At 48.8% G+C, this 16,967-nt stretch overlaps 1 protein-coding gene across 1 annotated transcript in view; it reads right to left on the bottom strand.

The window, feature by feature from the left end:
• Nucleotides 1-6,839: 6,839 nt before the first annotated feature.
• Nucleotides 6,840-16,967, bottom strand: part of LOC118984622 (XK-related protein 6-like) — a 70,765-nt gene continuing 60,637 nt past the window's right edge. Inside the window, exons 4-5 of the mRNA XM_037042758.1 lie at nucleotides 7,079-7,380; nucleotides 6,840-6,950 (exon numbers count right to left, since the gene is read on the bottom strand). Coding sequence (XP_036898653.1) covers nucleotides 6,933-6,950; nucleotides 7,079-7,380 — 320 coding nt within the window. The 3' untranslated portion in view covers nucleotides 6,840-6,932. The remainder of the gene's footprint in view (nucleotides 6,951-7,078; nucleotides 7,381-16,967) is intronic.

The raw sequence follows: 16,967 nt of genomic DNA, 5'->3' as shown, positions 1-16,967 counted from the left end.
CTCTTCATCCTCCTTGGTTTGAGGATTCATTTTAGGAGCAGTCCTTCCCGGATGAGCATGGATGAGCTGATTGACTTCACTTTCTGGTGTGGGGTCTTGTGATTCGAGTGAGGGACTGGCAAGGACAGGCACCTCCCACAGGGGGCTTGCATATTGTCCTGTATATTGTCCTGTGTGGGGCAGGCCAGGGCAGGTGCCCCTGAGGTCCTGCCTGCTCATTTCTGATTTGGTCTATTCTTAGCCCTTGACACAAGGTGTTGGCCGTGTGCAGGGGGAACTCCTATGGTTGTCCGTCTGCGGCCCTCAGGAGCTGCCATTAATAGCACTCCCAACCTTTGGCTCCAGCACATACCAGCCATTTCCTGCCAGCCAGCACAAGGAAAGGTACAGGGAGCAAGAAGGCACAGCTCCTTCCCAGGAGGAGGGGAAGAAGCAGATGGTGCCCGGGAGAGTTAAGTAAGGCAGACAAACCGGGCAGGCAGAGGAATAAAGCTGCAGGCAGATCAAGGCAGTGCCCTTGTCTTTTGATATTTGGCCAATAGCACAAGATGCAGTGTTTTAAGCAAGAAATAAAACCTTTAGGATAGCTAAGGATGGGTGAGAAAGAGGCATATGTTGCCAGCATGGGAATTTAGATTATGCATCATCTTTGGCCCCAGCAAGGGGCTTCGGGGGAAAAAAAAAAAAAACTTGGAGAGGGCAGAGTTGCCTTTTTTACAAGTTTTGAAATTGGGGCAGGCACACATTGATTTAGGATGCTCTGGGGACAGTCATCTTACAAGCTTATGGTTTGGTAGCCTGTGTGACAGGCCGGCCACTACCACTTCCACGTCAAACTGTGCTTGGGGGTGGAATGCGGCTGCTGTGACAGTGGCCCATTTCAGACAAGGAGATAAGGATTTTAACCTTAAAGAATTTCCCATTTTGTTCATTTCAGTCACACCTGCGTTGAAATCCACTTCCTCCAGGGTGGCTGTGTGCACTTCTTGTGGAGGGCCACCCGACAGAAGCTGGTAATCGGGAAGTGCTCGAGAATGCAATGAACATCACTGCCCCTGATAAGGCTGAGCCTACCCCTCAGGCAGGGCCTTGCCCAGGTCTCCCTCCAGCTTGTCAAGATCTTCCCGGCAGTTTTCTGGTCCTCGCCAGGAATATCACTTGCCTCTAGTTAAATGAATGGCACTCCTCTCTCCACAGTCTCCAAATTTAAGGCCCCCTCCCTCAACCAAATCTGGCAGTGTTGTTTTAATATGTCTTTTTCCAGCTTGGCAAAGAAGTAACAGATTTCAGCTTTTTGATAAGAAAATCAAAAGAGTGTACACAAGGCATGCTCCCCTCACTTAGGCGGCTGCACCCGGAGCTGCTACCGTCACACCGGAAAGGGCTCTGAGTCAGAAGCCACTTTCCTTGCCTAGGAAAGCTCCGCCACGTGTGTCCATCCCATCAGAGAGGGCCAGGAGCAGGAGGGCATGGATGCTGTCTGTAGAATATGGTCCTGCCCAGGCCTGCCTCCAGACCAAAGCTTCTGCACCTGCATACTGCTAGGTAATGGGGAGAGGGGATTTTGCTCTGGACTGGGGGCATCAGGGCTCGGGGCCCATCCTAGAGCTCCCCGCCCCCAGGAGCAGGGAGCAGAGTGGATAAAGGGAAGTGTACTTCCTCTCTCAGGTCAGGTACACGGACAGCACAGGGCGGGGGGTTTGGTGGATACGAAGGTGTGAGGTCATGCCTACTTAGGGGTTCTCCAACAAGCTCAGCATCAGAAACCTCTTCTTCTGCCCTGTGACCACGTGGGAGAGTAAACGTAGAGGAAGAATGGAGGACAGGATGTCATTTGGTGTCTGTTTAACCCCCCCGCAAATTTCTATCTGTGAGAATAAGGCCCTAATTGAGGCATGGTCTGACACTTACAACACGAGATGCCACTCGGCCAATAGGTTTACCCTCACGGTCACAATCCAGAGAGGTATTTATGCTCTTTGAAACCACCCTGGGACTCAGAGGGGAGAGGTTAGGCCATGGGGTCACAGAGTTTCAGGTGATTGTGTGTTCAGGGAGGTTGAATATGGGCATCTTGCAGGGGTGGCAGAGCCCCCGGGGCCACAGAAAATGTTGTCCTCCTGGACTGAGAAGAGACATATCATCAGCCATGCCATTGACAGAGATGGGGCCTGTTCCCACAGCACCCATGGGTTCCAGCGTCTTTGGATGAGTCTGACCCTGTCTCTGAACCTTCCAAAGACAGTGGAGGAGTATATTTGAGACATGAGAAAATCCAGGGGTGAGCAAGGTCAGTGGGGGTTCACATGATGAGTTTAAACCCTCTTAGCTTCCCTCAACATGGTCTTAAGAGACCTGATGCTCCCATCTGGGATGTCACAGGCTTGTGGCATTGAGCTCAGATGACGTCACCTCCAGTGATCAGAGGAGACTGGCATTTCCTTTCAATGCAGAGGCCCGAGACAAGGCAGATAGATCTACTGAGCGAGGGAGAAATAGAGCTTTCAGAAAAGAAAGGATGCGACAGAATCAGCCAGATTTCAAACATGCATATTTCTGAGAATGAAAGAAAGAGCCACATTTTCTGTGTGGTTGTGGGCATATTTGCTGTGGGGCAGCAGAAAGGAGAGGGCCTCCCATTTTATTCTGTACAGCCTCCCATTTTATTCTGTAGCTCCTGGTACAGGGAGCTTATCTCGTACGAGAACCAAACACCAAGAGTTCATGTATTCTCATCAGGAGTTCTTAGGCAAGAAGTGGGTCCAAAGGGTTTTTTTTTTTTCTTGGAAATAACATCATAGGTGATCCCTTGGGGCTGGGCAAGCAGCACCTCGCCACTCCTAAGGGGCTGGTCAGGGACTCAGGCAAGTGGCAGGCTAAGGGCAGATCCCCAGTGTGGAGGATGCCACCACTTCTCACTGGAGGAAAAAGGTGACCTCCTGCAAAGCAGCCTAGAGGAACTGGGTTTTCAGGACCCAAGTCTTGCAGATAGGGAGACAGACCTCCCCGGTGAACTCAGGGCATGGAGAGTGTGGATTCCCGCACTGCTACCCTGGGCCAGCAAGCCAGCAAGCCAGCCACCCCCTGCAGGGGAAGCACACTAGCAGGGGAGGGGATGACTAGGACCAGTAGTGAGGTTTCCAGGCAACTGAAAATGTGGGCACTCACTAGAGGCTGATGAGATTGAGAGGACAGAAGAAAACTCTCATCTGGCCAATCTCTTTACGTTTCCTGCTTTCCCTCCCTCCCTCCCGTGTTTTCTCCTTCTTCCCTGACTTCTCTCCCTTTTTCTGTCTGTTTGTAAAACAAGCTTTCCCTGCTGCTGTGCTTAGAGGCGTGTTTTTCTTTGCATCATTGGGAAGGGAGCCGGCAAGGTGAAGGGGTGGGAACGGCCTTTCGAGGGAGAGGTGTGCCCTCCTGCCTGAGTCTTGCAGAGGCCCATCCAATAAAGGCTGAACGAATGGGTTTCTGAAAGGTCCTGTGCTCTCCTCATTTGTGCCCAGCGGCTACAGCCCCAGAGGACCCTCCCTGAGTTGGAAGTTATCACCCCAACTTTTGGTGCTCCAGGTCAATGAAAGTGAGCCGGTTTCTCAGCTGCATGTAAACATAAACACGCACACACGTACGCACACACACTCGCTGGATGCACAGTAGAAAAATAGAGCTGCAAATTAAAGCCTATGCCTGTGTTGAAATGAAAGAGAAAGACAAAGGAAATAAGTCCCAGAAGAGACGAACAAGCCTAAGTGGCACTGGTCCCAAAGGGATGCAAGGGGACAACATCAAGGACTGCTCTAGTGATGGACATCCAGAGGACTCCAGGCACGCGGAGCCCCAGAGCTGAGGCAGACAAGAGCTGGGACCCCAGCAAGTCCAGAGGATGGCTCCCCTTACATGGCCTCGCATCCTCCAGCCTCGGCAGAGTAAGCAGAGAGCTAAGCCCTCAGGAGGGAAGCAGAGTACAAAGGAAAAGCACCTCTGACCACATTGGAACTCCCAATTACCACTGAGTGGCCAGTGAGCCTGGCCCTTGGATGGGCAGAGACAGGCCCACGTGGCTGGTCTTCACCAAGGCCTGGGTGTGCTCTGTGCAGTGTGCTTCCTGGGTGGGTGGCCCCGGGGCCACGGGTTCTCTGCACCTCTCCTCCGGCCCCTCCTTCCCACTGGGGAGGACCCCGGGGGACTACTGAGTCAGGGAGGGGACAGGACAGCACTGCAGAGTGTAGTAACAGTAAAGGAAATCAAAGGGATCTGAACAAAGACAGGGACATCCGGATTTACAACTAAATTGAAGTTTAAAACTTGTTATTTTTTATACACCTTTAGATAAACAGTAAAGGGGGTGGGAAGGAGAAGCTTCTTGGAATAATAATTTTTTAAAAAACCCACAAACATAAAAAAAAAATTCCTCAGTGTTTGAACTTCTCTTAAGAATAGTTCAGTGTGAGGTCTTGCACCCTAAACAGTTATATCTGGAATTTTAAAAAAAATCGCAGCTACACACAACAAAGACTAAGAGTATTTGCTAAAAAATATTGTGTGTGTGTATATATTTATATGTATATATATCTTTTTGTGGAGATTTTTTGTTTTTGTGATTTTTTTCTTTTCCTTTTTTTTTTTTTTTTGTGCCCAAGTAGAGATACGATGGGATTGAAACGATGTCCTGGAACAGAATATTCCTTATAGGAACAATACTTTGAAAAATAACAGTTAAATGCTTGAACGTACTTGCAACAGCTCTCCAAATTCAATTTGGTACAATGAGAAAATAAACAGACTTTCGCCAAAATGACACAGCCTCTCAGACCCCAGGTGCGCTGCTGGTGTGAGTCTTGCCATCCAGACAGGGCTCATATTCCAGCACCGCCCCTCCTTCCGGCTGCCCCTCCCCAGACACCCCCTGCTCCACCCTAGCCACACCCAGAGTCTGCCTTAGAGTCGTGTTCTACACTTCTGGCAAGACCTTGCAGCAGACACACACACATACACACACAGACACACACACACACATATACCTGTGCTATGGGCACACACACTACACACACACACAAAATTTCCCACTCACCCCAGATGCACCAAGTGAGCTGAATGACTTTTCAGCCAACCACAATAGTGAAAGACAGAAGCACCAAACAGTCTTTGAAATGGGTCAGTTATTACAATTTGACATGGGTTTTGTTTTATATACTCGAATTTTCCTCTGTGTTCGTATTTTTAAAAAGCACAAATGAAAAATGAAGAATCCTTTCCAGATCAATTTAAGGCTTCCCACCAAATGGAAACAGAAGAGGCCTTACACAGTATCACTCGTGATAAATGTATACCTTTCAGAGCCTTAAAATGACGGACCAAAATCATTTTTGCCAGTCACTGATTAAGTTTTGTGCCTTTAAATCAATGTCATTCTTTTTGCTACTATGCTGAGTTTTATTATTACTGATTTTCTTGGATTATGTACATGGAAATTTCCTTAATTTACTTTAGAATTTCCTGTTCTCATCGAATTATTGTGGTGGCTTTTTTGTTTTGTTCTGTTTTGCTTTTCACCAGGAAAGAAATGTGCGCTGTACTGGGCGAGCGCATTAAAATGGCACGTGGTCCGCCTTCGAGGAGCTTTCTCGGCCGTCTGAGTTCCACACGGCCATTTGGCCCCTAGAAGGCGCCTTCAAATTGGGGTCGGGACAGGGGAGGAGGGGGAGAAATTGAAAAGAGAACGGGGTTTCAGTGCTTTCGCTTTTGGTAAATTGGTTTGTTTTCTTACAAATAATCAGATACGAAGAATGATTGCTTTGTGTTTCATTTGTTGGTTGGTTTTTGTTTTGTTTCTAGATTTGTTTCAATTGATTGTTTAATTTTCCCTCTCTTGGTACAAAAGACACCAGAGAGTTTTGCATGAGAAACCATGACAGTACTTAATGAAACTCAGCACCTAAGGGCATAAGGCAGTTGAAGGTTTTTTGTTTGTTTGTTTGTTTGTTTGTTTGTGTTTGTTTTGTTTTGTTCTTTCAATCAGCACCAATCCCATAAATGATCTACACTTGGTGGAAGGTATAAAACATTTGTTTTTCTTTTGGAGTGGAGACAACTCTTCCTTCTCCACCCTATGAACAATAGTGTGGGATTTTCAATACTGTTTCTTATGTGTAAAAAACAAAAGAAAGGTTTTCTTTTTGTTTTTACTTACAAAACATAGAGAATATCTTTGTATACATACAGCGACTGGAAAGAAAGCTTATCTGAAGGGGTCGTGACTTATTATTTTCTCTTTTTGTAGCAGTGGTGGTGGTGGTGGTGGTGGTGATGGTGGTGGTGATTTTGTGTATCGGGGGGAAGGGAGGGTTATATTTCTTGCGAAGCGGCATTTACCGCAAACCAACTTAAGGTCCCCTTCTCAACTTGGGTCAAGATGCTCTCAGAGTGAAGATTCGTACTGTAGCAACTCGTAAAGGAGTGGTCCATCTCGATACCGAATGCCTACCGCGGTGGGGGTGACATACTGCAGAATGTTAATAGTCCTTCTCAACCTCCTGTCTACAAAATGAGCATCCCAAGCTGGGTATCTCTTTCTTGGCATGTCAATCTTAATGAGGGGCCCTTCTGGTTGGTAAGGACGCCCCAACGGGGTGGGGGGCCCCATGGGTCTCACTTGGAAAACGGGCAAGCAAGTGTCAGCCGTGAGATCCTCCTGTTGTTCCGTTACGGCTCTGGTAGGCGTGACCTGGGTCCCCCGGTACCCAGGGGTCTGAGGCGCCATGGGCTCAACATCGGGGGGCAAAGGGATGCCCCAGAGCAGCTCGGCACAACAGGAGCTGGCAAAGATCTTAGCTCGTGGCCCCATGGGATGCAGCACACCGTAATACAAGAGCATCAGTGCGATCCCAGCCACAAAGCTAATAAAGACACAACACAGTGCTGGCACCGCATAGGAGTCAGTGGTCTCCGGGTCTCTGTAAAAATACCAAAGGAACGTCAAGGCAGCATTCTCGGTCAAGACTATCGTATAATAGGCAAACATTCGATATCGAGTCCGCCCTTCCTTGACGTTAAACCAGCAGAAAATGTACACAATCCCTACCACCATGTTGAAGAGGATCTCCTCCCACTTGGACATGCAGAAGTCCGTTCCGCCATGGATGATCCAGAAGGCCATGGCGCACCAGTGAACCACCACGAAGATCCCGAAGTAGAGCTGGAAGATGGAAGCAAAGAGGGCAAAAGAGATAACTCTGGATGAGATGGTGAAGAGGCGCCAGAAGAGGTGGATGAGGGCCCCTCTGTAGCTCATACTCTTCTTGTCGTCCCTGGAGTCCCGCAGCAGCTTGTGATAGGAGGCTAGCACCCAAGCCAGGGACATCAGGGAAGTCACAGAGGAGACACCTGCCGGAAAGACACAAACCCACACAGTCAAAATCTTGGATGCCAACTGCAGGGCACAGCATGGCTGCCAGCTGAGGAGACGCCCACACACACCACGATCTAAAGAAGGAGGGAGAGAGAAACACAAAATCAGGAACCGAACTTGGAGGTCACAGTTGTCCCCTAGGCTGACAGCTTTGAGATCTCGTTTTCGTTCCAACAACCCAGCCCAGGGCTTCCCAGAAATTCACTGCTCAAGGGCAAAGCTGAGGCTGACATGCACGCTCCATCGAGGGGCTGAGAACAGGGGCCGCCGTGGTGGCTCATGACTTCTGCTATGATGGGACCACACGTGTTCTATTTTAAGGAATCCTGAGGTCACAGGATGCTTGTGCAGACAGATGTGTGGCAAGGGATGGTGTCCTTGTCATCAGCAGCCTAAGCTGTCAGAGGAACTCACAGAGGGGTTCACCAGTTGTGATGACTGACAGCTTACTCACCATCCCTGGGTCCACAGCCCTTCCCCTTTGGGGAGGCACTGGAGTCGTTCTTTTGCCTTTTTACCAGCTCACTCGAGGGCTCAGGAGCCCTTCACCAAACCTTCCTCCACGTAGTTTCTCCCTCCCACATGCACTCTCCAAGACCACCCTGATCAAGGACCCTGGAGTCTCCTGTCTGTTTGCTGACTGCCTTTTTCACTCTTTCTTGTCTCTCTCGGCCTCCCCACAACCCTTGTTGCTTTCTCAATAAACCAGCGCTCATTGTTCTCTGAGGTCTTGATCTGAGAGGCCCTGTTCTTCCCTAAATTCCACCCTGACTCAGCAGCAGGGTACCTCATGATTTGAGGGTGCCTTTCCTCCTCACTGGCCTGGTTTCCAAGGCTTCTGCACATCATTCTTTGTGTTTCTCCTCAGCGGGCAAGGGAATGAGTGTATCTGATCCTAAGTGATACTTGAATCACCAAGAGCAACTTTACTTATAATGTTGCTCATTTGATATTTGTAACAAAATCAAACTAAACACAATAAATAGTTATTAGAGTTTCTCCAAACCCACCCAACAGCCAGCAATCATTAGTCAGATATTATCCCCGCAACCTGTTCTCAAGTGAGACACGTGATCACTCTCAACGACCCCCCCCCCGCCCCGCATCATCTTCGCTCAGTCCATTTAGCATCTCTTCTGCTTTTCCCTTCTCCCAAAATTTCAGAACCAAATGCAACTAAATTCAACTATGGTCCTGAATAGTATTCCACGGACAACATCTCCTCCCCACATTCCCTGACCTCACGCCAGAGCACAATTCCATGACATTCTTCCAGGCTGAAATCAATGTTACCTAGTTATTTTCTCTCTTAAGCTTCAAGGTCAGAGCTAGGACTCCCATTCCTCAAGAGACTAAGTAAACTGCCCCAGAGCTGTAGACTCTGTTCATCTTTCCCCAGGTCCCTGTCCACCTCTCCACTCCTCCCCAAACTTCAGTGAAGAATCGAGTCCTCTGCCATTTTCTACCCTCCCTGCACTGGCCTTCCTTGCCCATCTCACATAACCCCTCCCTTCCATCATTTCAAGATAATGCTCTAGTCTGAAGCTTGCAAACCATTATAGAGTAATAACAAGAACCAGTATTGTACCATGAGCCTAGAAAAACGCTGGGTGGTTAACTGTTACCATGAGTATGTGTTGATTTTGTAATAATAATGACCAAGACTGAAAACAAACATGGGAGAAACTATCCCAAGTTCTCCATAGAAGCCAATCTTAAAAACACCTAACAATTTTCCTCTCACTTCTCTGGAAAGTTCTGAACACAGTCCTCTGTGTCCTGCTTTGCCCTTTGTACACACAGGGCATTTCCACGAGCCTCTGCTGAGGGCCTACATTCATGAGACCCAGTGGTTATACTACCTTTTTAGCTTCCTGTGTGTGTGTGGTCTGTTGGGTTGGGGCAGGGAGGGAGGTGGGTCCCCTTAGGAGTCACATGATTTAGGCTGTAGGTTTCTGGAGGGCAGGGAACATGCAGTCACCTCAACGGTATATACCAGGCCTATTACCAACACTGGAGCATCCCCAGAAAGGGGATGTCACCCCTCTCTTTGTGAATGCACTTCTTGATGTTAATGGTGATACAGCTCGGATGTACTGCTGAACCTTGGTGGTCAGAGGGGAATTCTACCAAAGCTGAATGGGAAGATGGCCATCTAGAAGCCAAGAAAAAAGGCCTCAGAAGAAACCAATCCTGCCAACACCTTGATCTTGGACTTCCAGCCTCTAGAACAGTGAGAAAATAAATTTCTGGTGTTTTAGCCACCTAGTCTGTTATTTTGTTCCAGCAGCCCTAGCAAACTAATACAGTGCTCTAATCCAGTTTTTTAGATGAAGAAACAAGATAGCTTAAAAAAATCATACATCTGTCAAGAAGTGGAATCAGGATTCAAATCCAGAATCTGACTCTGGTGGCCTTAAAAGTGACCATTGTCCTGAATGGACTCTGCAGACATAGCCTTGGGAGGGGCTGGGGAAGAAAGGAAGTCTAGGCTAGCTGGGTACAGAGGATTTGAATCTTTTGCCAAGAATGGAAAAGAAGCATATTATTCACGGGTATCTGAGAGAAGCCCTTGATCATGGAGCTAAAAACCAAACTTGAATTCTACCCACCTTCCTCAGGAGAGTAACATTCAAGCCACAAAGAAAGAGGTGATGCCAATAGAATTAACTGAGATCACTTTCCCTCTGTTAAGTGATTAATCTCCAAAGGCCTGCAGAGTCTCCCATTACAGGGGGGGGAAGTGCAGGGCTTTCCCTCTCTGCTGTGGCTCGCTTGGAAGACTTCTGTCTTGCCTGAGGTCAGTCCAAGAGTCAAAGCATTATCCTGGCCAAGACCCAAACTCACAGGGACCAGCAGTGGAAGCAGCCTCGTGGTCCCTGGTCAAATTCTTGGATGGGCCTGGGAGCATTTATGATTCACTTCCAACCGTGGCTCTATCACTCTCTGCATTCCGAAGATCAGGCTGGAAATTGTTAAACACTTCACGTTCGGCTGTGACAAGTTCCGGGCAGTGACCTTCACGGCTTGCTCACATCTCCTGGTGCAGCCCAGGAGGTGGGGCTTGCAGCTGGCCCACTGAGTTGACAGGAGTCCAGCTCATCCAGCTAGGCAGCACTAAGCCAAAATCTCATCGCGGGATGGGGCATTCCCCTCCCCTGAGAAAGGCTTGGGAGAAGGGCCTTCTGGCTCTGATCACCAAACCTGGGAGCTAAGGCTTCCAGAAATGGAATGGCCACACCTATAGCCAACAGAACACAGCAAGAGGGGCTGCACCTTGCAGTTGGGTGCCCTTTACCAAGGCGGGGGAAGTCCCAGTCTGGTGGTGTCATTGCAGTATTCAAGGGTCACTGTCAATTGAACTGTTGCCAATTGGGAAACAAAGCAAAATGAAGAAAAGTGAGTGTGGCTGTCTTGTCATGTGAGAAACATAGTGACAGGGTCTCTGAGAAAGGACAGGACTCTGAAATCGGAGGACAGGGGCACATAAAGTGGAAGAATCAGGAGGGATTCTGATGCAATAGGGCTCTGGGACAGCGGGAGGGCCAGCCATCAGGGTAATGTTGGGAGGCTGAATTTTGGCAAGTAGAAGGCAGGGCTGTGGCTCAGAATGGGTCGGGGAGGCACTGAGAGGCCCACATATGGGAGCCCCAGTATGCCACCAGAGAGGGAGCTTGAAGGAGAAGCCAGATGTTAGAGCATCTCAGGGAGAGAACACAGCATGTGGGTGCAAGGGGTGCTCTGAGAACCCAAGGGAGTACCTGCAGATGGCTACGAGACTGCTTCTGAGTGAGAGTCGGGGGGCCGATAGCAGCACTCTGTTTAGCAGAGTCAGATGCACACACCCAGGTCTGTCACCAGCTGCCCTCCTCCACCCTTTGCCACAGAGTGCTCAGTCCCCCAGCTAAATCACATGTTGGAAAAACAATGAAGAGGGCTGGACAGGGGCTGAGCACAGGGAAGGGCGGGGGTAGGAAGAGTCACCCATGAAGGGACTTACAGCTCCCTCGCCCCTGGCTCCTTCCTATCACAAGGTCAAGTTCCTCCTGTCTTACAAAGACTGACTCCCTGGACCCCGCTTCCTCTCTCCATGCAATCCCGCCTATCTTTGTCTCTCCTCCTCCAACCTTCTCAAGGGCGATGGCCTTGCTCCCTTCACCCTTCCACCTCCCCTTTCCTCCTGATCCCCAACCTCGACGGAGATCTCTCATTGAGGTGGTCGGTTCCTAAGGGCAGCGTTAACAGGACTGGTTTGTGCACTCCTCCTGTGTGACATTGGCGCTTGGACCCACTCTGTCCTTCTTCACAGTTGTGGAATCCTTTCCCTGCTGGGCTATTACCCCCATTTAAAAAACGAGGAAACTGGACGTGAGGTTAAAACACTTGGATGTGGCCACACCCATGTTCTGACATTGGATGCTCACCTAACTTGTAGGACATTGCACTTCACTGGGTTGGTCCCCTAAATATCCCCCAAACCAAGGAACATGTTCAACTGGCTATTTGTCCAGCTGCATGTCAAGGTCAGCATCTCCCTCCTTTTACCCTTGCCTCCTTCCTTCCCACCACTGAAGCTAATGTTTAGGTGGAAACCCACCACCTGCTTTTCAAATTCCCGTTGTGTTTCTTCCCCATAATGAGTTCCTTTTAGATGGGCAATTCTTCCCTTCCCACCTGTCAAATTTCACCCTATCTTCCTACATTTTTTTTAAAAAGCACAGTCTCTTCTTGGAAATGCTCCCGGAAAAAGATATCACAGCTGTGTGCGTGGCTTCTGTCCTCACCTCCACCCAGGTACACAGCAAGGGGGTGATGGCAAAAAAGTACTTTACTAACCAGGCAGCCATGGGGGAAAGAAAGAGGCCCCATGGGTGCCATCTATGAGCCAGGATCAAAGACCTTAAGTAACTGGGCCAAGGTTACGTACTTAGTGAGCAAGAACTCAGACACTGAGGCCTGGGATTATTTCACCCCTCCAATGGGATCAGTGTGCTTAAGCTGGCTCTCCCCTGGCGTGTGAGACCTGATTGTTAACTTTGCTGAAATCTGTAGGCTAGCTGATGTTTTTTTGAAGCCTTAAATAAGCATGATGGCAGTATTTATACCACAGAAATTGGCAAAAGCTAAGAAGTCAGGTTTCCCCCAATTCTGTTAAGAGCCAGTTGTTACACATTTACCAGCCCACCACCACTGGTCGGATCGACGTCCTTCCTGAAATGCTTGGTGGGCCTCACTATGAATCAGGAGAGCCCTGTAAGGGTCTCCTCCATATGCCAATGCCATACTTCTAGGCAGAGCAGTGCATGACCCGGCTGTTAGAGTCATATTCTGTAATCCCGATATAGCTGCAACAAAGAAATCAACCTCCTTGTAAGATTTTCACTGCAAACATGCTCACAAATAACTAAGGTCTAAGGTTTTCTTTGAGGGTGATTTTTTTACAAGCGCTGCCATACTCATTTTTGTCACATTTCTGTCTTGGAAGACAATGTGATTCCCACATGAGGTCACCACATGAGGTAGCCTTAACACAACCCTGACATTTCCAGACAGACCCTCAGGAAGGGTCGAAATAGAAGTAGAAGACGTACCCATCATCTGTGGATGCCAGCCTTCAGGACTGACGTGCACGTGTGGCTGAGGCCATCTGGAAAAACTCACGGCCAGTCAGAGTGGCCTGGTATAGACGTGGGAAGGGAGGAGTGGGATGTCTCAGGAAAGCTGACAGCTGAGAAATTACATCACACACTGGCTGAAGAAAAAGCTGTTTCATAAGGGAGACAGCCTCAGGGGGACGGAGTTCAAATCTGGCCACTACCATGGTAATCTCTGTTGTACCATCGCCTTACCACATTTAAGTGAAATATCTCTTTATTGGCTCTGAATCCAGGCTTATCGTGTCATGTGATCATCCCTGGTAGGTGTTCCGTAACAATCCTGACTTTTCTCTATGGAATGGCTACCTCGGCCCAGACTCTACGCAAGACACGTTAACTCAATCCTTCTTCCCTGTGAGCTGGTGGGCTGATTTTATGATGAGGAAGCTGAGGCTCATGGGCTAAGTCCCCTTTCCACAGCAAGTCATTAAGAAATCACAGAACCAGGATCTGAAACGGTGCTGCCTAACCCCCATACTCAGACTCTTTTTTAATAACTGGGAAAGCTGTATCTCCTCATTCAAACCTGCAGATGAATGAATCAGCATTCAGATTTGTATGTCAAATTCTTATCAGTTTGCTATCCGAGATCAGCCCTCTGATCACCTCTGAGCACTGAATCAAAGAAGTCAGCTTTGTGGTCTGCAACACTGGAGACACAGCCCTGGAAGGCCCTGTCCGAGTGTCCCAGGGTGCAGAGGGGTGACACCTCTCCTCTGTCTCTTGCCTGGATTGTTGGGATGGCCTCCTACCCGATTTTCCTGCATCTCCTCTTGTTGCAATACAGCCAAAGTGACTAAGCCAAAGAATGTCCTTCCGAGTGGCCTCCCCCTGAGGCAGACTGTCAGTGATCACTGATGTTCCACGCCCTTCCTCCGGTAGAAAACACAATCCTGCCCTGCGGAACCCAGGTGTGGCCTGTGGCATGCTCTGGCCAGTGAAACAGGGTCACTTTCAGGTGGAAGAGCATATTCTCCTGTGCCCCCAAAAGAGGCTACTCCCCCAGTGACCCAGGACAGACATGCAACATGAATCGAAGTTGTTTTAAGTCGCTGGAATTGTTCACATATTCTAAACCACAGCATGACTAGCCTCTCCTGAGCTATATGCCATGTCACTTAGGGTCAATGTCAATGGGTCTGGAGACCCTTATAAGGCCCTCCAGAGTCCCACGTGAAACTGCTTTAGAGTTCCAAATACAACCTGTCAGTCCCCTGCTTGAGTCCTTCTGTAGCTCCCCTCGTTGGTGGGCTCCTATCGAAGCTCCTCTCATGTGACAAGGCCCTCACACTCCCCCTGTCCCAGATGTGCCCCAGGCACTTCCCCACCTCAGGGCACATGCACCTGCTCTTCCCTCTCCCTAAAATGCCCCTCCCCTAGATATCCCCAGGTTGCCCCACTGAGACCCTCACTTAAAGCTCAGCTTCTCAGCCAGGCCAGGCCTGCCCCCTGACACGGGTGACTGCGAGCACCCAGTGCCCCCTCCCCCCTTCGGTGTTCTGTTTTCCACTTCAGCATGTCCTGCCACCTGGATATACTTTACCTCTTACTTGTTCCTTTTTTTTTTAAGTTCAAATACACCCTGATGCATATGAGCTCCCTAAGGTCAGGGCAGTGACTGGGTCCTTCTGAAAATATGTGCAAAACTGGTATTTTTCTCATGAAAGAGTTCACAGCAATCCTTGGATTCTCAAGTGAACTCACGGGGAAATGGGGCCATGAGACCATCAGCCGTCCCGACCTCCCACCATCACCCCTGAATGTGGGGGAGGGGAATTCTCTGGGGTCTCCATTCTCCTTTAGGAAGAGGCCTTGAGGGCAGAAGACAGAAATGAAAAGGAGCAAATACTTATTGAATGTTTCCAATGTACCCGGCATTATTGCAGATACTTTGCCCATTTAACTTCATTTAATCCTCGCAATAATCCACTGGAGTGTCTATTGGGCTCTATTTTCCAGAAAAGGAAACTAAGACTCAAGCAGGTAAGAGGACTTGTTTGAGGTTATTGCATGAAGCATGTCTTTTATTCTGTGCTTTGACATCTGGGGTCTTGCTGACTCTGGAGGGACTGTCCCTCCCAGGGTTGCCAAATTCCTAGGAAGAGCAAGCCCCTGGTGCCTTTCCTGCAAACAAATCCATCCAGAGCCCACACCCTTCACTGGGCTCAGACCCTCCAGGCCAGCAGCCTCCTGCTCTAATCACCCCAGGGCCAGGTATCAGACAACCTGGGATGAGTGCCCCAGAGCCTGCTGAAATGATTCTGGGCTGGCCAACTCTAGGCCTGCTTCCACTGCCTTACCCATCGCCTCCTGCAGGAACCACAGTAAAGGCTCCGGCTCACATTTCCTCCTCACTCCCTCTGCCTCCTGATGGACCCTGGTGCTTCCCCGCGTGGTGGACAATAGGAGGTATGCAGCTTCCAGGTCAAACCCTGCTATTTAAAGGACCCAGTAGGAAGAAAGCTAAATCCAGTGCTCCCTGCTTCACTTATGTCTTCTTTCTGAGATGCCATCAGAGCTGTCAAAATGCCACCTTCACAGCCAGCTGGACAAGGGCAAACTCTAGAGATTCTAGAACAAATGTCAGCCATGCAGCTGGCATGGCACAAGCCTCACAGACACCTGGGTCCTGGCTGGCCTGGGGCAAACCATGAAGAAGACTATCTGTCATCGCTAGAAAGTTCCAGTAAATCCATCCTGAAATCATAGTACCTGGTCAACCAGTTTCACTGCCCTGATGTTCCCAGAGTGACTGCATTTTAACAGAGGCCACGAGGTGCCCTGGGAAGGACATACATGGGCCCTGGCACCAACAGACCTGACCTTAGTGTATTGTTTGTGAACCATGCATAAAATGTGAATTCGGGGGGTCCAGTGAACTGTGAACGTGAAACACACGGGTCCATCTTTGAAACATATGCATACTATACTATATATATAAAATATACAAATATGTAGAGAGAAAGAATATATATAGTGTACATATACATACTGATTATATATAAAATCATGGGAGACTTAACAATCAGGGCACATTCTGAGAAAGAGGACTTTGTCATTGTGTGAACGTCCCAGAGCGCACGTACACGGACCGAGGCGGCACGGCCCACTACACTCCCAGGCGGCGTGGCGCAGCCTGCTGCTCCTGCACTAGGAGCCATTACAGCACGTCACTGCACAAAGCAGTGAGACATTAACTCAAGCACAAGACAGAACGATGCAATCAAGAGACACGGCAGATGTAACACGCATGAGGCTGCTGCCGGCACAACATGGCGTACTGTTGTAGAGCGAACTTATTTGATTAGTAGAAAGAGAACTAAAATAATGGTTAAAAGTACAGTAGAGTAAATACATATGAGCCGGTCACATAGCCATTCATCATCATCATCGAATTGATGTGCTGTGCATTAGTGCATTTGCTACACTTTTACACGACTGGCAGTGCAGTAGGTATGTTTACACCAGCATCACCACAAACAGGAGTTACACTTACAATCTTGATGGCAGCTGTGATGTCACTGGGTGATAGCAATTTTCAGGTCCATTATAATTTTATTGGACCACCATCTAGTAGGTGGGCTGTCTATTGGCCAAGACACTGTCACATAGCACGTGACCATAACACACGTACACAGTATTCTATAGTATACAAGGAGGTGGCTGCATGTTACATTCTCTCTCTCTGTCTCTCCTCTGGGCCACTATACATAATATGTATATTTCATATATGTTTATACAATATGTATTTATATACTCTCTATATGACATATATACTCCATTATATTTGAATTGGTTTATATTTGATGTTTCCTGTCTCTACTAACATGTGGGTCCCAGGAGGGCAGAGGCTGCCTTCTGCCTCGTTCATCTCAGAGGCTGGAACAGAGCCTGACACACAGCAG

This window comes from Sturnira hondurensis, unplaced genomic scaffold (genome assembly GCF_014824575.4).
Source record: "Sturnira hondurensis isolate 20B ecotype Veracruz unplaced genomic scaffold, ASM1482457v3 Scaffold0003693, whole genome shotgun sequence".
Taxonomy (NCBI): Eukaryota; Metazoa; Chordata; class Mammalia; order Chiroptera; family Phyllostomidae; genus Sturnira; species Sturnira hondurensis.
Note: the sequence above shows the minus strand (reverse complement) of the source record. Positions and strands in the feature narration are given on the sequence as shown.